The sequence below is a fragment of the Helianthus annuus genome, chromosome 5 (genome assembly GCF_002127325.2).
Source record: "Helianthus annuus cultivar XRQ/B chromosome 5, HanXRQr2.0-SUNRISE, whole genome shotgun sequence".
Classification (NCBI taxonomy): domain Eukaryota; kingdom Viridiplantae; phylum Streptophyta; class Magnoliopsida; order Asterales; family Asteraceae; genus Helianthus; species Helianthus annuus.
In genome coordinates, this window is record NC_035437.2 from 136481031 (window position 1) to 136503890 (window position 22860).

The 22860-nt window shown below is 35.7% G+C and overlaps 2 protein-coding genes across 2 annotated transcripts; one reads left to right on the plus strand and one right to left on the minus strand.

Moving 5' to 3' along the window:
- The first annotated feature begins 3819 nt into the window (after window positions 1-3819).
- On the plus strand, window positions 3820-7048 carry LOC110941398 (UDP-glucuronate:xylan alpha-glucuronosyltransferase 2). Its single transcript, XM_022183031.2, has 3 exons — window positions 3820-4210; window positions 4482-5139; window positions 5916-7048. The coding sequence occupies exons 1-3, from the start codon at window positions 4052-4054 to the stop codon at window positions 6860-6862; spliced, it is 1764 nt and encodes a 587-aa protein (XP_022038723.1). The 5' UTR covers window positions 3820-4051; the 3' UTR covers window positions 6863-7048.
- A 1188-nt stretch (window positions 7049-8236) lies between these two features.
- LOC110943670 (uncharacterized mitochondrial protein AtMg00810-like) lies at window positions 8237-8926 on the minus strand. Its single transcript, XM_022185404.1, has 2 exons — window positions 8663-8926; window positions 8237-8611 (listed from the first exon to the last, which is right to left on the minus strand). Exons 1-2 carry the CDS (start codon window positions 8924-8926, stop codon window positions 8237-8239), a joined length of 639 nt encoding a protein of 212 aa, XP_022041096.1.
- Between the last annotated feature and the right edge of the window lie 13934 nt (window positions 8927-22860).

Sequence of the window (22860 nt, forward strand, 5' to 3'; positions counted from 1 at the left end):
ACCCGTCCCACAACTTCTTAGTTGTCTTGAAGCTGAAAAACTGGTGATAAATATCCTTGCTCAAAGCCTGGGTGAGAATGGCGTATGCTTTCTTTTCCAGATCATACGTTTTCTTTTTATCTTCGGGAAGATCAGCAAATGACGCAGTCTCTGAAGCAGCAACCTCTATGGCTTGATCGAAATCTGTGGTGAAACGTATCCACAGTTCCGTATTTTGACCAAGAACATATGTTTTAAACCTCTCAGCCCATCCTGGATATTCATTCAAACTCATCAGTTTTGGGGGTCGATTCAAACTTCCTGTTTCGCTTTCGCTTAATAAGATACTTTGTACACTCGGAGTTTGACCCGTTACTAATGCCCATTGATTTGATGGTAAAGCATTTGCTTGTGAAGATGTAGATACTGGAGATTCGGCCCATGATGGTGATAGACTTGTACACGTGTATTTTCCACTATCAGGAGCCGGTGTACCCCACCATGAGGGAGTGACACCAGAACTTGTATATTTACCGCTGTCGGGGGCCGGATTCCACCAATTCGGATTCATGATAGATAAGCAAAATAAATGCTAAGTGAGTAATCCGAAAGATATCACGGCCGAAGGATCCTGTTCGAAAGATCTGAAATCACAGAAACTTGTTAACAATAAACTGTCCACAATCGAAAGATCAACACTTGTTCGAATGATCAACAGTGTTCGAAGGATCACTGTTGACTTTCGAGCACTGGCTTCGAAAGATTCAAAATCTCGAAAGATTCACACTTGAAAGATCCTTATCTTTCGAGATAAATCCCTATCTTTCGGACACTAGTCTTTCGATTAGATTCCTTTCTCGAAGGATATGATTCAGACTTTGAAAGATGAATCGAAGGATAATAATCTTTCGACCCTTTCTTGATCGAAAGATGATCTTTCGATATCGAAAGATATCCTTCGAGACTTCTGACACAAACTGATCTGATGTGAAAGGTTGGTGAAAAGGTGACAGGAAGGTAAGTCAACTTTCGGCAAGATGGTATGTGCAGGCTGTCCTTTCACCACCAACTTTGAAAATTTTGCCAAAAATGATCAACCTTATCTTCAAACCAGTCACCGGAAGTTTAACCGGAGCTTTCGCCGGAAAACACAAAGTTACTCAAAAACAAGTTTTCAAGTTACCCAACCCCACTTTAAACACTCCCGGTTAGTTTAGACACGTTTTTACTCAAAGAAAGTGCAAGAAACTAAGTAAAAACAGGTGCAAAACCAAGTGTTTCAACACACCAAAACTTGTAAAAACCCGGTTTTAAACAAGGTAAAGAGCCAAGCTCTGATACCACTTGTAGGTCCCTTTTCGCGGAGGATTACGAACCTAAACCTTGTTATACAAACCTACTAGCGAGTGCGGAATCCAAGCTAGCAAGCAAACCGAGTTAGTAGCAAGTAGAGAAACAAACACACAAGTTCACCGATTAACACAACTTGTATTAATGCAATGAGGGTTCGGTTACAAGCTCAATGTTTACAGAAATGTTCTATAAACTCTCAAAGTGTGTGTGTGAGTTCTGGACAGAATGCTCTCAAGAAGACTCTCTATCTCTCGGTATCTTTCTGTCTGTGTGTCTGCTGAACTCAACACATTGCATGGGTATATATACCCAAACACAGCAGGTCTGCTCGAAGGATCCGATAGATGGTCCGAAGGATCATCTATCGATCACAACATGTTCGAAAAATGAGCATTGACCTCGAAGGATGATCCTTCGAGGTCTAATATTCGAAGCATATCTTTCGAGCACCTCGAAGGATCAACAATATCCTTCGAGGCTATCCTTCGATGCAGACAAACATATCAAACATATGTTAACTGTTGGCCAAGTCAATCCGGAGGATGGTTGACTTGGTCAACTTACAGACTACCAAGGACATCGTTTACATACAGACCGAATACAGACAAAGTACAGACACAAGTGCACCAACAGTTCTGTGCACGTTTCAAACTGTTTCGAGTCGAAATCAATAATAATAAGTATCATGCATCATGAAATGTTTTTGTGAGTTCTTTAAACGTAATCCATGAAATTATGCACATCATAAGTTCAAAATGCACAACCATATAATACATAACACTGTTCACATTGTACGGAAATTCCACGAAAAGTGCCAATTGTCACATTCTTGTTCTAATTCTTTCACGAACTTATATGTTATAACGGTTGACTAAGCATATTCGTTCCCTTATTTTGTTAAACGCTTCCAATGAAGATCCAAAAGAATGAAGTCATATAGGGTTCAAAAAGACGGGCTTAATCCATGAATAAGACAATTGAGAATGATAACTTTATTCTTTAATGAAATTATTTGAACATATAAAACCCTTAGATAATATTAATTAATAAACGTAGAATAAGTGATGGTATCAAACATCAGTGAATTGTAATGATAACTACTGGAGAAAACGTATTCCACCCTGAATTTATAAAACTAAAATTTATATATAATATATGAAATATATAAAAACAAGTAGGTAGAGCAAATTGCAATAATGTAAAGGCGAAAAACTTTAGTCAAGCCTCAATAAAATATATAACTAGCTTCATGAATCAAACTAAACTTAAGTTTAGCATTAATAATATAATAAACCCCCTTCCTCGTTTAGTATATATGTTTGGTTTAGTTGATATAATCCGAGTTTAACATGTTTATAACCACTGACTGCATCATCTGATTCTTACCCGACTAAATTTACAATTAGTTTGTTTTGTAAATAATGTTCCACCTTTGATTAATTGATCCTTAATATTCATTTGATTTGGGTTTATCTAATATTATATAAAATACGTATATGTAGATGTAGCTTTGCTATTTCGTAACGGCTAATGGTGACATTTCATCGCTCATTAGAAACTTGGAAAGTTGACAACCCAACTAATGAGTTGTTGGCATCCCTTACATACCACCCATTATTAATGATTGTAATTTTACTATTATACCCCTTCAAATTTCAATAAAAACCTTCTATTTATTATTATTATATAGAAAAAACTCATCAATCAATGGCATATTTAGACACTTTGTCATCAACTTACTTAAGACAAATCGTTTATAAGAATAAGATGGGGAAGCTAAACCATGAAAGTGTCATTACTTAGATTTAAATTGAAAATAACATTTAAATTATGTGTTTAATGCTTAGTTTGATTGAATAAATACGTAATTAAAATGTCATAAAGATGCTACCAAAGTGTTTAGCCATTTGCGAAGTAACTACGGCAAATATTCCTCTTTTGCAATCGTAATCAAAGATCTGGATCAATGAATCCGAGTCACAAGGTTAAATTTTTACATGCTCGATCTAGATTGTAGATATATGAACGTGCTAAAAAAAATAAAAAAAAAGGGAAAACGAGAATTCTATATATGGACCTCTGATATTAATGTATGATCAATAAAAACTATTTTCAAATATACCATTTAATATACTTAAACATTTTTCTCTATTTGATTACATATAATTTAATGATATGATCTCCTTTAGTTATGACTTTAAAAGCTCTCAGACACAAGTTTTAAAAGAAATGTACAAATCTCATAAATCTAAAAGCAATATATTTTATGATCATGTATGGTGAAATGTCGATATAATATTATACCATGTTTTAAACGATGTATACGACCTTAAAAGAAAATAAAACTAATAATTTTACAAAAAAAGAAGATCCCGATCTTCAAGTAGAAGCTTATGCGCATTTCAAGATTAATCATGAAGGGCACTTTCGAAATTTCACACGTCTTCAAACCATGATTTTAAAACAACTACAAATTGCAAATCGGCAGAAGAAGATTATGGTTCATTTTGGTCTCACCCAATAAGAGAAGAAAACCCTAAACAATCATAGATTGACACTTGGAGCTCTCCAACTACTACTTATTCCTTTGATTAAAATTCAACTCTTAACCTCTTCCCATTCCCTTTATATCATCTTTTTATCATACATCTACAAACAAACCAATCAAGATCAAAGTCAACAATTTTGGAGCCATTTTTCCCTTTGAACTCCAACAACAATGTGGAAGGTCACACCTTCTAAATCTTTGGTCATTAGGATCAATATTGTTTGCCTTTCTTGTTTTCTTTTTATTTATGCCGCCCTTCTTCTCCGGCCAATGTACCATGAAAGCGCAGCTTCTTACGTTCGTTGCTCCCTCCGCGACTGCCATCACAAGGTAAGGTGAGCCACAGGCGGAAAACATGCACACAATAATGCAAGTTTTTCGGGCAACATCCATTTTAAACATTTCATATATTTATGTAGTTAGTCTTTTATATTACCAACATGCATTATCTATTACAATAGACATGTTGTGTTTACACAATTTTATACCTTGCTAACCAACGGGATCAGGTAAATCGCAAATGTTTATGACAAGAAACCACTAAAAGCAAAATTTCTAACCACCACCCTTGAAGGTTAACATATTATTCTTGTGTTATCAGGTTGAAACCGGCTACAAGATGAAGGCTGTATTGTTAGAAGATGCAGTAGACCTAAACCGAAATCGATCAAACGAAACTAGTGATGGAAAAATGGTGAAGAGAGAGAGGCCAAGTTTCTTAAACACTAGTTTCATTGGAAGAGGGATGAGAATAGGGATGGTGAACATGGAAGGAGAGGATTTAAGCGACTGGACCGCGATAGGAAAGATAATCCCAATTCAATTCGAAAAGGTTTCCGAGTACTTTGAATGGAAGGACTTGTTTCCAGAATGGATAGATGAAGAAGAAGAGATGCATCAAACATTATGTCCGGAAATACCGATGCCCGACTACGACAAGTACGGGTACATGGACATGATAGTTGTGAAGATACCATGCAAGTATCCGGAAGAAGGGTGGGCAAGAGATGTTTACCGGCTGCAACTGCACCTCATGGCGGCGAATATGGCGGTGAGGAGAGGGAGGAAGAGTTGGAATAGGAAGCCAAAGGTGGTGGTGTTGAGCAAGTGCCGGCCAATGGTGGAGATTTTCCGGTGTGATGATTTGTTGGTGCATGATGGAGATTGGTGGTACTATCAACCGGATATTAAGAGGTTGGAACAGAAGGTTTATTTGCCTGTTGGGACTTGTAGTTTGGCTCTACCGTTGTGGGGAAAAGGTAACATTTTTTTTTTTTTATTTTGTTACCATTTGTCACAATATTTTGAATTACGGTACAACACCATTTGTCAAAAGGTCAATTTGTTTAAGTTAATAATATGATAAAATTAATTTAGAAAATGAAAAGAATAAAATATAAAGATATGGTAGGAAGTTGGTGGTGGGGTGCACATCAGTTTGTTTAGAGTAGTTGAGAATTTATGCAAAGATAAAATGATTTGACATAGTTTGGTTCCAAGTCAATTGCTAATGTGACTCGGATTATGCATAGGATCTAGAACATAACTAAACAAAGTTTGGTTTTAATTATTGTTTTCCTTTTTATATAGTTAAATTTTAGTATATTTAAACTATAACGTATTTGTTGATAATAATTTATCCTTACAATTTAACCGATTACACTCTTTAACTTTTATTTTCGTTGTAAGATCCGTCTCACTCACAAAATCATTTATGAGTCACACTCACTTTACATCTTATATAAACTAAAAAGTATTATTTTATGTTGCTAATTTGTTTTGTTAGATTCCTAAAGTTTTCATTAAAGTATGACATTTCATCTTAATTGCTTTAAATCTTCTTTAAAAAACAAATGAAAATTAATTGTATACAAATTATTATTGTTATATTATTTTTCAGTTAATCTATAGCTTTGATATCAATTCTATGCTGTCCCTCTTATCAATATATATGTTCATTCATTATTATTAAACAAACCTACATATGATCATCGGTTTGACACACGAAACTATATCTTTGTGTATTTTCAAACAGGAAACGATGAGGTATACGATGTAGAAAAGATCAAAAGAAGCAACCCACGAATAACCAAATCAATAAAACGGGAAGCCTATGCCACCGTACTCCACTCATCAGAATCCTACGTTTGTGGTGCCATCATGTTAGCCCAAACCCTAAAAAGAACTGGCACTGACCGGGACCTCATCCTCCTCATCGACACCTCCATCTCGGTCGCCAAACGCGACGCCTTAGCAGCAGCGGGTTGGACCATACGCATCATAGAACGCATACGCAACCCGCGGGCCGAAAAGGACTCATACAACGAGTACAACTACAGCAAGTTCCGGTTATGGCAACTCACTGATTATGACAAGATTATCTTCATCGATTCCGACATCATTGTTCTTCGAAACCTCGACATTATCTTCTCCTTCCCCCAAATGTCCGCCGTTGGCAACGACAACTCGATATTCAATTCGGGTATCATGGTCATTGAGCCATCAAATTGTACGTTCATGCATTTCATGCAACAAACTGAAGAAATAGTATCATACAATGGTGGTGATCAAGGGTTTTTAAATGAGATATTTGTGTACTGGCATAGGTTACCTAGAAGGGTTAACTTCTTGAAGAACTTTTGGTCGAATACAACGGTCGAAACGAGTATGAAAAACCAGTTATTTGGGGCGGATCCGCCAAAGTTGTACGCGATACATTACTTGGGGCTCAAGCCATGGGCTTGTTATAGGGATTATGATTGTAATTGGGATATTGGGGATCAAAGGGTTTACGCGAGTGATGTTGCGCATCGGACGTGGTGGAAGATTCATGACACGATTGATGAGGGATTGCAGAGTCATTGTAAGTTGACAAAGCAAAGGAAGATAGAGTTAAAATGGGATCGGATGCAGGCTAAGAAAATAGGGTTTCCTGATGAGCATTGGAACATCAATGTTACGGATCCAAGGCGCCGCGGTTGATGCCGATGAGCTTGTTGAAGAGAGGTTTATGTGTATGTTGATTATTGATTTTGATTTTGGCAAATACTTTCGAGTTGTTATGTTGTTGTAGTGAATTCTTGGTGTACATAGAGAATGACTTATACTTGTATGAAGATAATATATATGCATTTAGTTGTTGTTCCAATAATAATCATGATTCATTTACAATGACCCAATCATTTGAATTACAATGATTTACATGTTTTATTATGACTCTTTATCTCCTAGAGACACAACTTTATGTCATATGTGATGGTAGATGTGACTCAAAATATGTCATGGGACCCAATATACACTTTATGTCGTTTTAGATAATCATAATTTACTTAAAACTAAAGAAAAGCCCAAATACACGTTGTTTCAAGTTAGAAAGTACGAACAGAACGCTTGTTTAGAATAATATGATTTTTGAAACAGACGAACCTCGGGGGTTCAAGGAGCTGCACCCCTTGGCGGGGTGTCTTGTTGGTTGGTGAAAACATCAGTGTAAATGGTCTACAAGTTGGAACTGATTCATCAATAGAAGTTTCCCTATGTATGCGCCAATACATCAACAATAACTACGCGATTAGCATTAATTGCTTGATTCGCAGTAACAATGCGATTGATTACAAGTAACTTGTGTGATCACTAGGAATTATACGATGTGCGATGAGTAGCAACTATATCATCACCACGAACTTGTGTTAATGTTGACGACCAACTATCGACATATCATCATCATACTCAGTAAATCAGAGGGTAAGATGCAGACAACATTACATCTACTCCGTAGGAACAGAGAGACTCTTTCCAGTGAGACATCCGGCTCGATAGTAGTTTTGCATCAAGCCTTTGACATAAGGAACATAACACTCATTGGGACAAAAGGTGATTAGCACATGTACCCCCTTTTCTTTTGGCTATCAACGCCACCACATGATGCATGATTAACCGTCCCTCGCTTTTTAACGTTATTTTCATGAAATTAGTAATGTTAATCGATAAACATGTATAGAACATAGAGGATCAAAAGTAGCTAGGGTTTATTCAATAGAAAGCATTGTATACAAAAGAAAAGAAAATAAACATTATATAGCCGGGCTACGGGCTTACTAGCTAACGGGCCAAAGCCCAAAATAAACTAATAAACTAAACTTTCTTTATTACGCTAACATCCCTCCTCAAACTCACAATGCAACGGTAATGAGCATTGAGAGTTTGTCACATAAGAACCGGAATCGAGATGTCGATTGAGCCTTCGTAAAAATATCCGCAATCTGCAAGGCTGATGGAACAAAAGGAAGTGAAATTGTCCCACGCTGAAGATGTTGACGAGTAAAATGACAATCAATCTCAATATGTTTTGTCCGCTCATGAAAAAACAGAATTCTTTGCAATCTGCATAGCACTTTTGTTATCACAATGTAGAGGAGTAGGCTGAGAAATGTTAATTCCCATATATGCAAGAAGCCAACGTAACCCAACAATCTCACATGTAGTCACAGCCATAGCACGATACTCAGCCTCAGTAGAAGATCTAGAAACAACATCTTGTTTCTTACTTTTCCATGAGATTAGCCAATCTCCAAGGAAAACACAGAAACCAGTGGTGGATTTACGATCATTAGGATCACTATCCCAATCAGCATCACTATAGGCACGCAACTCAAGAGAAGATGTCGAAGGAAACAGGAGACTCTGAAACTGAGTCCCGCGGAGATATCTCAGAATACGAAGAACAACCCCCTAGTGAATAGAAGTAGGAGCAGTAACAAATTGACTAACCACATGAACTACATGAGCTATATCAGGGCGAGTAACTGTAAGATAAACCAAGCTGCCTACAATAGTACGATATAGGCTCGAATCAGATAAAGGAACACCATCAGTAGGAGAATACCGTGCATTGGTTTCAAGAGGAGTGTCTACAGTTTTGTTATCAGTAAGCCTTGCCCGCTGAAACAAATCGGAAATATACTTTGTCTGAGAAAGGAGGTATCCTTTCTGAGACTGTGCCACCTCAATACCCAAAAAATACCGTAACATGCCCAAATCCTTCATAGCAAAACGGTGAGCTAAATCACGCTTCAGGGACTCAATACCTTCCTAATCATCTCCTGTAATAATCATATCATCCACATATAAAGACAGAAGAATGCGTCCTGCACTCGTACATCGAGTAAATAATGCTGAATCGTGATTACTAGGAACAAAACCAAGGGAAGTAATGACTGTAAAGAATTTCTCAAACCAGGCACGAGGGGCCTGTTTGAGGCCATATAGAGCTTTCCGAAGCCGACAAACTTCACCGGGCTGATGAGCAATTCCCGGGGGAGGAGTCATGTAGACCTCCTCATGGAGATCACCATTCAGAAAGGCATTCTTGACATCCATTTGATAAACCTTCCACTGACGAACAGATGCAACAGCTATGAGAGTACGAAAGGTAGTCATTTTTGCCACTGGGGCAAATGTCTCCTCATAATCCATACCATACTTTTGAGAGTATCCTTTTGCTACAAGTCTGGCCTTATATCGCTCAACAGACCCATCAAACTTCGTTTTAATCTTATATACCCAACGACAACCAATTGTATGTTTACCAGGTGGTAGCGGAACCAAATCCCACGTCTGTGTCTGATGAAGAGCACTGAGCTCTTCAGCCATAGCATTCTGCCAAAGAGGATGAGAGACAGCCTCTCTATACGATGCAGGTTCAGATAGATGATGTATATTTGCGATAAAGGAAGCAAACGAAGCCGAGTAAGTAGAGTAGGCAAAATTTGGTAGCTTGGTGGACTTACATTCACGAGTGGACCTCCTTAGAGGTGGAGCTGTCTCAACAGATGAAGGAGTTGTCTCAGGTATAGTTGGACCTGAAGTTGTGTCTGACGAAGTGTGGGTGTCTTGAACTGACCCATCAGGTTCTACTAGCCCATCAGGTTCAGTAGATGTAGATGGAACATCAGACGATGTTGATGCATCAGTGTCACAAACAAAAGGATCAATATTCAGGAGATCTGGCTTCGTTACATTGTGCGATGTGGATGGAATAGAGTAGAATGGAATATGCTCGAGGAAGATAACATGCCTTGAAACATATAACTTCTTACTTACAGAATCAAAACAACGATACCCTTTCTTTAAAGTGCCATGCCCTTTCGAACCACTGGCATAACCTAAGAATACACATAAGGCTGCCTTATTTGACAATTTGTCTCGTTCAACATGAGGACGGAGAACAAAGCAAGTACATCCAAAAACCCTTAATTCACCGTAATCAGGGAGCTTGCCATATAGTTTCTCAAAAGGAGACATCCCAGAATTATGAGCAGTAGGGATCCGATTAATCACATGTTGGGCAGTTAGGAGTGCTTCTCCCCAAAAAACACTCGGAACATCTGCAGATACAAGAAACGAGCGAGCAGTTTCCATACGATGTCGGTGTTTCCTTTCAGCAACATCATTCTGCTGAGGGGTATCGGTACAAGATGACTGGTGTATTGTACCATCTGACGCAAGTAACTGTCTAAAAGCATTAGAGGTATATTCACCCCCTTGATCACATCGGAAGCACTTTATCACAGCCGAATGTTGTGTCTTAATATAGGCTCTAAAGTCTCTGTAAATGTCAAAGAAATCAGATTTACGCTTCATAAGATACACCCAACTATAACGAGTATAATCATCTATGAAGGAAACATAATAAATCGACCCACCCTTAGTGGAGGCTGGTGACGTACCCCACACATCAGAATGCACAATATCAAAAGGAGTAGCAGAACAAGATATACTTTTTTTAAAAGGCAGAGCAGAGAACTTAGCAAGTTTGCAACCACTGCAATCAGAAATATCGCAAGTGCTCAATTGACCCAGAGCACCTGTAGAAACCAAAAACTTTAAACGCGATGCTGATACATGTCCCAAACGAGAATGCCACCAATAAAAATCTGGAGACGAACGACTCAAGCGAAAAGAAGACAAGTCAACACTAGATGCAGCTACATCAATTTCTTTGAGACCATCCAAGACATAAAGTTCACCCACCCTACGACCAGTCCCAATCACCCTCATAGAACGTGAATCCAATACACAACAAACAGAATCTGAAAAGAACACCCAATAACCAGATTTGCACAACTGACTAACCGATACAAGATTTAAAGCAAGATTTGGAATATAATAGACATTAGTGAGAGATATATGTGGAGTAACAACAGATCCAACGCCTTCTATTGGCATCGATGTAGCACTCGCAGACATAACAGACGCACATGAACTAGATGTCAAAGATACAAAAGATGACAAGTAGGGTGACATATGATGAGATGCACCAGAATCCAAAATCCAAAAGGATGAAGGAATACCTGAGGTGCTAGACGAAGACATGCATGAATTTAGAAACAGTCTGAATTGCTCAGAAACCTGTGGATCTAAAAGAGAACTATCCATGATGAAAAACAATTGAAACCTAATCAGAACAACGAGACAAATGCAAGCAACCAAATACGAATCCAACCAATCAAATCGAATGAAGATAACCTTTTCATCCAAACTAACTTTTCATAAAAACCCAAACTCAACAGCGGAAGCAAATACGAACCAATAGCGAAAGCAACCAATACGAATCAAATACGAATTCCAATACCAACCAAACTCGAACCCAAAATTACAAGCACTTGCTTATATTTTATCAACCAAACACACCATACCCAAACAATTGTTCAACCACTGTGTCAAAATAACAAACTAATGAATTTCTACACCATGATTTATCACCATTTGAAACTCCACCAAAGGAATACTTCACAATTCCTATCCACCAAATCAATACCTTACAATACTCTTCAACCAAATTTCAATATTAAAACTAAAGTAGCCGCTGACAAATACCAAATTTCAATATCCTATGCATCACTCAATTGAAATAAGCAAACAAATACCAAGGATGATGTCACCGTACGTAGTCTTTGATTCAATCCAAACAAACAACAAATAATAAATTTAATGGTGCAAAGAGTGAATACCAATCAGGATGTCGACTAAACCAATTTCACCAAAAGCAAAAAAACAACGCTAATGCGAACTTCACCGTAAATCCAAGAATGTTCCATTTGTGAAACTAATACTCGCTATAAACTCTTTTGATAATCAGATTAATAAGCATGGATCGAATTGCGCTCTGATACCATATTAATCGATAAACATGTATAGAACATAGAGTATCAAAAGTGGCTAGGGTTTATTCAATAGAAAGCATTGTATACAAAAGAAAAGAAAATAAACATTATATAGCCGGGCTACGCGCTTACTAGCTAACGGGTCAAAGCCCAAAATAAACTAATACACTAAACTTTCTTTATTAAGCTAACAAGTAAAATAACGTTAAAATTAGTGTACTTTCACTTTGGCTCACACATCTATAGATTATATGCGCATACCGCAAACCAGGACGACCAACTACCACCGACAATAACTAAATTACGATGAGATAAGCAACCCATTAGCAAGAAATAACATAAATAATCAACAATAAATGTTAATGTTGATAATAATGATTATCAGAATTAACTTTCAACGAGTTTACCGTCAATGTGACATACTCTTTCATTAATAATTGTTTCATTATAACTAAAAGTTGAGATGCTTTCTAACCTGTAAAATGAAAATCTTTGGTCTATTTTGGGTATGCATGTTTTCTTCATAACTTCATAGAAAAAAAAAATACATGTTCTTATTTCTTTTCGAATTATGCGATAAAAACTTCAAGAGTACCACTTAAATCTGAAAAGGATTTAGATCTGATCGATCAAACGACTAAAATAGGTGAGAGAGACTAGATAGATGTAGTGATGGTGATTCTATATAGTGACCAACTAGTTTATAATCCCGTGTATTACACGGGTTCAATAAATAAATTTTATATACTAAATAATAAAATAATATATCTTTAAAAACTTTCTTTATTTCACGGGTTGAAAAAATTAAGAATAATATTGTACGGGTTGAATAAATGTAATTTTATATACCGAATAAAAAAGTTATATCTTTAAAACCACATGTATTACACGGGTTGAATAAATGTAATATTGTTTACCAAATAATACATCTTTAAAAAACCTTATTTATTACACGGGTTGAATAAATGTAATTTTATATACCAAATAATAAAAAATTACATCTTTAAAATATGCGTATTACACGGTTTGAATAAATGTAATTTTCTGTATTAAATAATAATAAAAAATATATATCCTTGAAAAACTCCGTGTATTGTACGAATTGAATAAATCTAATTTTATACATCAAATAATAAAAAGTTATATCTTAAAAAACCTCATGTATTACATGGGTCGAGTAAATGTAATTTTGTATAGTAAAAATAAAAATATTTAATATATTAACACAAAGTTCGGTTTTCGTGATAAAAATAAATTATTCTGTTGTTGCAAAATTTGTTAACGAAGTCTCAATAAATTTAACCCTTTATTTAAAACTCCATAAATATATAAATGATAAATAATATTAGTTAATTTTATGTTAAGTTTCGTAAAACCTGTTTGATACCAAACTAAACAAAATGTTCAAATATATAGTTAAGATCAAATTAGATAATTAAGTTTGAATTTGAAGTAAATAGATAAATATAAATGTAATAATTAATTCAAATAAATGATAGAGTAAATTACGATTTTGGCCCCCGTCGTTATATCACTTTTACCCTTTTAGCCCAAAAAAGAACTTTTTAGCATTTAAGCCCCCAATGTCTTTTTTTCTAACCTTTTTTGGCCCCTAACGTCTTTTTCTCTAACCCTTTTGGCCCTTAACATTTAATGGATGGGGTTAGTGTTAGGGACCAAAAGGTTAGAAAAGAAAACGTTGGAGACTCGGATGTTAAAAATAACATTTAATGGATGGGGTTAGTGGGTACACCACGATCCAATACGTGGATCGTGGCTACCCTAACGATTTAGGTAAGTATGATACATACATGTATACATAGATTTAAGTGTGTGTATATAGAGTAGTTATCCCAATGGCTTTTGTTTAAAAAAGAAAAAGAAATTGATTTTTTATCTTCGTTTTCATTTTTGTTTAGAAAAGCCATGATTTAATTATAAAAATAGTATTTTTCTTACTTGTGTTTTAAATTATAACAACATGGTTATATTGTTCGATCATATTTAGTTTTAAACTATTGAATTTATAATTTACTCTAATTAATATTATAAGTGAGTAGAAGATTAAACTAAATAATAATTATCCATAAGATATTAAACTAAATAATATTTAGTAGAAGGGTTATCTATAATAATTAGAAAATATTAAATTAAAATAATAATTATCTATCAGAGATGCCCTAATATAATGACAAGTGTCCCCAAAGTGGTTTCTTTTATTATATAGTATACTAGCAGTAAGACCCGTGTGCAAACACGGGTCGTTTCTTAGAAAACCATGCATAACACATATTGACAGAGAATAAAAAAATAATTACTGCAGACTTACAAAATTGATATAAATTAATGATCAATAGGTTTATTCAATGCTTCTTATAAAATATTATTTAGCTAGGTTATTACCCGAGATTGTTTCCCAGGCTCGGGAAACTTATTATATTAATTACTATTTTTTATTAATAGGACCACATTACATCATGCATCTCATTCGATTCAACAACAATGTCTTCAAATAACCGGATTAGATCATGAACCCATATTAGAGGTCAAACAAAAGCACAACAGGACCACCCGCATAAGATCATTTCCAATTTTACTTCAATGAACTTAAATGATAAGGTGATTTGGGATTTGTAAAAATTTTTGTTTTTGTACTACTTTACAAAATTACATAGAATTCAAGAAAACGAAACAACGAATTAAACAGATGTTGAGTTACTCAAAGTTTTGTTGAATACTAAATGAGATGTTGACCAAAATTCAAACAGATATTGACCAAAAGTCAATCAGATGTTGACCAATAGTCAAACAGATGTTGACCTTAAACAAATGTTTAATTTAAAGCCAAACATCTGTTTATGGCCAAACATTTGTTTAAGCTAAAACATCTGTTTAAGTCCAAATATCTGATATAGAAGGCTAAACATCTGTTTAAGGCAAAACATGTGTTTAAGCTGAAACATCTGTTTATGGCCAAAAATCTGTTTAAGATCAAACAACTGTTTAAGTCCAAACCTCTGATATAAAAGGCCAAACATCTGTTTAAGGCCAAACATCTGTTTAAGTCTGAACAGATGTTTAACTTAATCAGATCTACTGTCTTCTCACATTGTTTTCCTCTTCAAAACACTGTTGAACCTAAAATGGGTTTCCATTAACTATTGACCAAAAGGCAAATATGGGTTCAAATCACTGTTTGTTATTGTACTTCTTTACAAAATTACATAAAATTCAAGAAAACGAAACAATGACTTAAAGATCTATAATTTAACACATAATCTAATCGGGCAAAGAAATCTATTATCTGACAATTCCCTGGTTTTTACAACATGAAACACAACATCATCATGCCAAATACAGTCATACATATCCATCCATTATTCTAAATTCATAAACCCATAAATGCAGAACAATGTCACATTTGCGGTTAATAAACTAAGTTTCTACTAATTGCAGTTACTATTAGCAAACAGAAGCATGATATCATCTATATATAAAACATAAAGAGCTAATAACAGTGTTTATCATGTTAGCTATATATAGCAACAAAACATCAAGTTAATAATTAAAAAAAAACATACAACATCACCATAAAAAAATTCATAGTTATAATATCTGATATCAGAACATACTTAAATGTCATTGTTAAAGTGAGGTAACTTGATTTAATACGATCTTTTGTTGCGAAGACACATATGTGAAGTGCAACATATCACCAAACCTCAAGTTATTCTCAGTCATAAACTTTCGCCAACCGTCCAACGCATAACGTGGCTTCAATTCATTTAACTCTGACTTAACATCATAAACCTCCACAACTCCAACCATGTTTTGAACTTTCAAAGGATGACGATCAACAGAAAGACCTGCTCGTCTGGCAACTTCAACAGGAAGACGCTACATGTATTGTGTAGAAAAAAATAATAGTCAGACAAATAAACATAAATCATTAGTTTGTTATAAAAGATGGTATACCAGCCTATAGTCTCCTTTGTGATCAAAATGAAAGAACTCAGGGTCGAGAAGATGTCCAGAATGTTTTTTTGCAGTCTTCGTAATCTTATTTCTACAGTTAAGCTTTTTCTGAACGTTGGCGGCTCTCTTCCCCTTGATGAAAATATACATGTAAATTAAAGGAATGTTGAATATATGCACAAAAAAAGACAGTTTATATAAGATATACTAATTAAGTGGTGAGTATAGATACCTTAACTTTGTGAGCAGATGAAGAACATCCAATATGGTCACTGGTGTCGACAGCTAAGTCAGCATTTCCCTTAGTCCTATTCTTGACCGTCTCCTTCCTCTCAGAAGTAACTTTACCTTTCTTCTTAACCTGTTGTCATAGAGTAACTTTAATAATCATAGTAATATAACAATCTTTAAGATGGTAAACTTACATCTTGTATTTTATTCAATCGTGAAGACATGCATCTCTTCAACGTGCATTCGGCATTGGTTGGTAACTTCTTCTAAATAATACATTATTGGATAAATGTAACATCAGTAAACAGCATTACTAATAGTTGTAAAAACATTAAATTCTTATATGTGTTAAATTAAAAAAATATAAATAATTTTAATAATTTAGTAAGTACCTGAGTAATGGTTTTTCCTTCACCTACAGACACAACTTCTTCATCCTCATAGATGTCATGGTCAACATTAATGAAATAATTAATATAATGCTAAAATAATTAAAACTTTTACTGCTAATGCTAAATACATACGTACCTTGAATGCATTCTCAACATAATCAGCCTTCGATATCTCAAGTACACTATCATCGTCAAATTCAGCTTTCTTTGAAAGCAAATCTCAGTCTCATCTCTATAAACTACTACCTCAAAAAATCAATTCTACTAAACACAAGCAAATCATCCTCAAGTATCCCAACATCCTTGCACATTTCAGGCCATCCTCTAGCAAATACAAAGTTTGTATCAACCTTAGACACCTCAACATTCTAATAGGAACCCTTATAACAGATTTGAAATTTGCCACTTGGTGGGCTGTTTACATAAAATTGTTTAATGAAGCAGTCTTCGATTACCTGCATAAAATTAAAAATAATGAATACTATACGTGAAGTATGTAACTTATGAGAATAAGTGTTGACACGTTTAAGATGCAAAAGGATTGAAGTTAAGATCAATAGTCATACCGTAAAACCAAATCTTGCATAACGATTAAACGTGAAATAAAATTCACCACACATCCCATCAACAAAACATGAAAGTTCAAGCCCAAAATACCTAACGCTTTGAAAACCAACAAAGTATCCCTCGGCAGATTGAGATCTTTAACAACATTGTCCCAACCGTCAGTTATTATTGGTGTTGAGTTTTCTGTTCTGACCCTCATAACCCATTTTTTACCAGACTCATGATAAATTCGCAACTTATTTTTTTGCCAACAATCTCCCCACTTTTGATTAGCAAAGGCTATAGGTACATCCTGTATATAATTTTTAAGTAGTGTAAGAAAATATAAACCATAACAATTGTTAAATTTATATCTCAATAAAAATAAATTATGTATATAAAAACATGTCATACCAGTTTCAAAGATTCTGGGTTATCAAGAAACTTGACAAATGTAGTATACATGATAAAACCTTAATCAGTAAAGATGTTAAAAGATTGAAATTAAAAAGTTGGCTTCGAAGATGAACATTAACTTTTTGTATTAACAGAGTATCTACCGAAATTAATCATTGAAACAGAGTATGAGTTAAAATTTTTACTATTTTATTATATTCTCAACAAATGATTCAAACACCTAACTAAACCCTTCTTGAATATATAGCAACAAACGTTTAAAATCGTATTTGTAGCAAGATAGAATTTAAATTAAAATCGGTTAAACAATATAAAGTTCATTACAATATGAATGTACATACCAGTTGCTGAAGAAAAAAACAATAAAACCTCCAGTAATTGAAATGTAGAAGACGGAGAATAAGAAAGTTGAAACCCTAGAAAATGACTAGGAAGAAGAGATTTTTGAAAGAAGTAAGATGATAGATGTTTGATGTGTAATGATGCTAAAAAATAATGACGGTTGTATTTTCGTTTTCCCATATTTTTCAACAGATGAAAAATATTTACACATACACCCCTTATTGAATTTGTTATTTACATTTACATTGAAAACCTTGCATAACACATATTTACACATAACCTCTGTTGGTCGTTGGGAACAGTGTGAGTCAAACAGTCGTTAGATAAACAGAAGTTATGAGAACAGATGATAACTTTCAACAGTTGTTTTATTTTTAGCTAACATCTGTCCACTTCAGAACATCTGTTGTCATAATGGATGACAGTCAGCAGTATAGTAAATCAACAGTCATTAGGATAAACAGAAATTATGTCAACAGACGGTACCATTTAGCAGTGGATGTATTTTTAGGCAAGGATAAGTTTCAAAAACCGTTGTTTTCAATCGGTGTAACTCAACAGTCGTAAGTCTAACATCTGTGATGCGCACAAAATGCAACATATAAATTACATCAATTGTGACATAAAACTAACCCTTTTTATTACTAATGTTGGAAAAAGTGTGTTTTTGTCTTCCTTTTGTATTTTCAGGATTAAATGAGCTCAAATGAACAAAAGAAGCAAACACCCTTTTACCCACCTAAACCTTTTTCATTTTAAACCCTTTATTTTAGTAACAAGGCTCGGTTTTTCTCATGACTTGCTTATGAAAAAAATATGATGATGAAGCCCAAAGATATAAACAAACAAGTTTATCAAAAACAACTTTGTTTGAAAGAAATGCTTCATCAAAATAAAAAGATTTGAAAAATAACAAGTCTTATGAAAACCGACGCTTTTTACGCCTTTCGCCCTTTTACTAACCATTAACCCAACCACCCACCTTTAGCCTAAGCCTAACCCTTCACCCCAAAAGTCCTCTTTATATTTACAAAGGTGTATAGTTAAAAAGGAGGAGGATTGATTGCTTGGCAAGCTTATGGTAGGAGTAAGTTCCATGCTGCTCTCGAGTGATTCACTAAAATACATCTTCGGCCGAGTGTTGAGTGATTCCCCCGTGAGGTATGTGAACTTCTATATAAATGGAATTTTAAAAAGGCATGTTATGCCCTAATAAGTAATTTATCTTATGTAATGTTTTTAATAAATCATGATGAATAGGATTGTAAATAAATAAAAATAAAACTTAATAAAGAATCTTGGAAATCCCGACACTCTATGACAAGCCCAAAAACCTTCTCTTCTACCCGTTCCATTTGGGAGTGTAAAGCCACATTATAAAGAGTTTTGCTTGAGGACAAGCAAAGATTCAAGTGTGGGGGCATTTGATGTGCACAAAATGCAACATATAAATTACATCAATTGTGGCATAAAACTAACCCTTTTTAGTACTAATGTTGGAAAAAGTGTGTTTTTGTCTTCCTTTTGTATTTTCAGGATTAAATGAGCTCAAATGAACAAAAGAAGCAAAAAAGCAGCTAAATCTAACATAAATACAAGAAAAGGAACAAACGTGGCATGCCCGACCCCCCGACAACATCTTCCCAAGCAAAAACAAGAGAACAGAAGGCTGAACACACCCCGTGCTCAATGAGCACGGGGGCGTGCCCAAGTGTCAGCAGAAAAAAACAAAGTTGTAGAAGCTTCTATCGCCCACCACGGGGTCGTGCTCAGCGGACACGGGGCCGTGGTCAACTCTAAGATTCACAGAATCTAGGGAAATCTTGATAGTACAGATACGCTTCTGCACACGGGGTCGTGCTCAGCGGACATGGGGGCGTGGTCAACTAATGCAGACAAACTGCAATTAATGAAGAAAGAGAAGGAGGATGGACACGGGGCCGTGCCCGAGCTGTTGTTCAGGCTATAAATAGGGGTGCTTGGCTCATTTGCAAACCATCCCTTGGCAGACCACCTCTCTCACACTTCACCCACCCACCACCACCATCACAACACCATCATCCACCACCATCATCCATCATAGAGTGTGTGAGTCGTCTCGGAATCCAAGATTGATCGTAAGAGTTCTTGACAATCAAAGGCCATGTTTGCCTAAGTCTCTTACATCACTTGGTAAAGACAAGTGTTTAGTGTAATACTTTTTATTTTTAATCTTTTCGCACTTTTTATTTGGTTATGTATTAATCACTTTAATAACTAGTTTCTTATATTGAAGGTGATTCTTCCTTATCGTTTGTCCGTGGTGTCTTGGCATTATTTTACTGTCTATATAAAATAAAAGATTTTCACCATTCATATCTCCACGGTCTATACGGAGATATGTTGGCTACCTGGTCGGGGGTTAAGGGAACGGTTTCTTAAGAGTCTTGCCATTGTTTAGTGTATAGATCCTGCAAAGGACCTGGGTCAAATTTAGTAGGACCTCCTTCAATACCCAACGGTATTGGATGGCGGGGGTCCAAACTCTTTGATCCCCTCATAAGTAAGCTACAATTAAAACTTTAACCCGGCTACTTAGGGCTATATCCCTGCTGACTCAGACTACTTAGCCGAGGGTAACGTCACCTTCAAAAGAGGGGCCTACCACATTATGCATTAATAACTTAATTAATTATCTTTCAATAATCCGACCCTTTAGGATTGTATCCTTGCTGACTCAAACTACTGGGTTGAGGGTAACGTCACCTTCAAAAGAGGGGCCTACTACAATAACTAAGATAATCTCTTAAAAGGTGCAAAAGTGCGGAAATAATCAAAGGTTACACTACACACGAGTCGGATCCAAGTGATTCATCTTGTCTATCTGTTTTTACTTTTATTTTATTTTTCAGCATTTTAGTTAGTTTTATTTTTCTAGGTAAAAAACCTTTTTTCTCACTTTTGATTTGATTAGACGTTGAGGATAAACCGGTACTAAAAGCTCTTGTGTCCTTGGACGACCTCGGTATCTTACCAACATTATACTACGTCCATGATGGGTTCACTTGCCCATATGTGTGTTTAGTGTTAGTAAATATCGTGTTTTATAAATTTAAAACTTGGCTAAAAAGTGTAACAGGGCTTAAAATATACATTAAAAACTTGGCTCTTGTGTCAATGGCTTTGGCCATCTTGGAATATCTTCCACAAATTGACGTAGCCACTCCGCCTCTTCCCCGCTTTTATCTAAAGCGACGAATTCGGATTCCATCGTGGATCTAGCTATAACCGTTTGCTTGGAAGACTTCCAAGCTATAGCCGCGCCCGCAAGTGTAAACACGTATCCACTTGTCGATCTATGATCCTTTATATCCGATATCCAGTTCGCGTCAGTGTATCCTTCGATCACTGCTGGATCACGAGTATAATGCAATCCATAGTCTCTCGTGTATCTTATGTATCTGAGCACCCTCGTGATAGCTTTCCAATGTTCCGCGCATGGATTACTGGTGTATCTACTTAGCCTACTCACAGCATACGCTAAGTCGGGTCTAGTACATGTCACTAGATACATGAGACTACCAATGATCCTTGAATACTCTAACTGAGCAACACTCTCGCCTCTATTCTTCCTTAGGCGTTGGGTATTATCAATTGGAGTTCGAGCTATACTCGTATCGTCCGAATTGAATTTCCCAAGGATCTTGTCCACGTAGTGAGATTGACTCAACACAAGATCAATTTGGGTTCTAGTGATTTTTACTCCAAGAATCACATCCGCGAGACGCATGTCTTTCATGTCAAACCTCGCTTTCAACATGTCTTTTGTTGAGTTGATCATGTTATCATTACTCCCAATGATAAGCATATCATTTACATAAAGACATAAAATTACATAACCTCTTGGTGTGTCTTTAAAATAAACACACTTGTCGCACTCATTTATTTTGAAACCATTGTCAATCATGACATGATCAAACTTTTGGTGCCATTGTTTTGGAGCTTGCTTCAAGCCATACAAAGACTTGACCAATTTACATACTTTGCCCACGTTTCCTGGGGCGGAAAAACCCTCGGGTTGTTCCATGTAAATTTCTTCTTCTAAATCGCCATTTAGAAATGCGGTCTTTACATCCATTTGGTGAACCTCCAAATTTCTTAGAGCCACAATTGCAAGAACCAAACGTATAGAGGTTATTCGCGTCACATGCGAGTAAGTGTCAAAGTAATCTAGACCCTCCTTTTGTCTAAATCCTTTGATTACTAACCTTGCCTTGTATTTATCAATACTTCCGTCGGCTTTCATCTTCCTTTTGAATATCCAACGATATCCAAGTGGTTTGCAACCAGGTGGAAGATCTACTAACTCCCAAGTATGATTTTGCAATATAGAATCAATTTCACTCTTAATTGCTTCTTGCCATTGAGGTCCTTCTGCGGAGGTAACCGCCTCGCGGTAGGTATTGGGCTCACCCTCAACCATATAGCTCATGAAGTCTGGACCAAAGGATTTTTCAACCCTTTGTCGTTTACTTCGTCTAAGCTCACCATCCTCAACCTCAGGTCGTTCATGAGTTTCATCTAACCTCGTAGATGAACTTGGACCTGGTTCATCTAACCATGTAGATGAACTTGGACCTGCTTCATCAGCCGCTGTTGATAAGTCACATGTGTTTGTCCTAACAAAGGAAACACATTTTCAAAATACGAGACGATGTTAGGATTTTCCTCCATGATAGTGTGTTTGTGTACATCGGGATTCTTGGACTCATGTACAAGAAAACGATGCGCACTACTTTGATGTGCATATCCAATCAAAATGCAATCAACAGTTTTGGGTCCTATCCTAAGAGCCTTAGGAGGTGGTACAATCACCTTAGTGATGCGTGTTAGTGTGTATATATTTTAGGTGTATATTTTAAGCCCTTTTTAC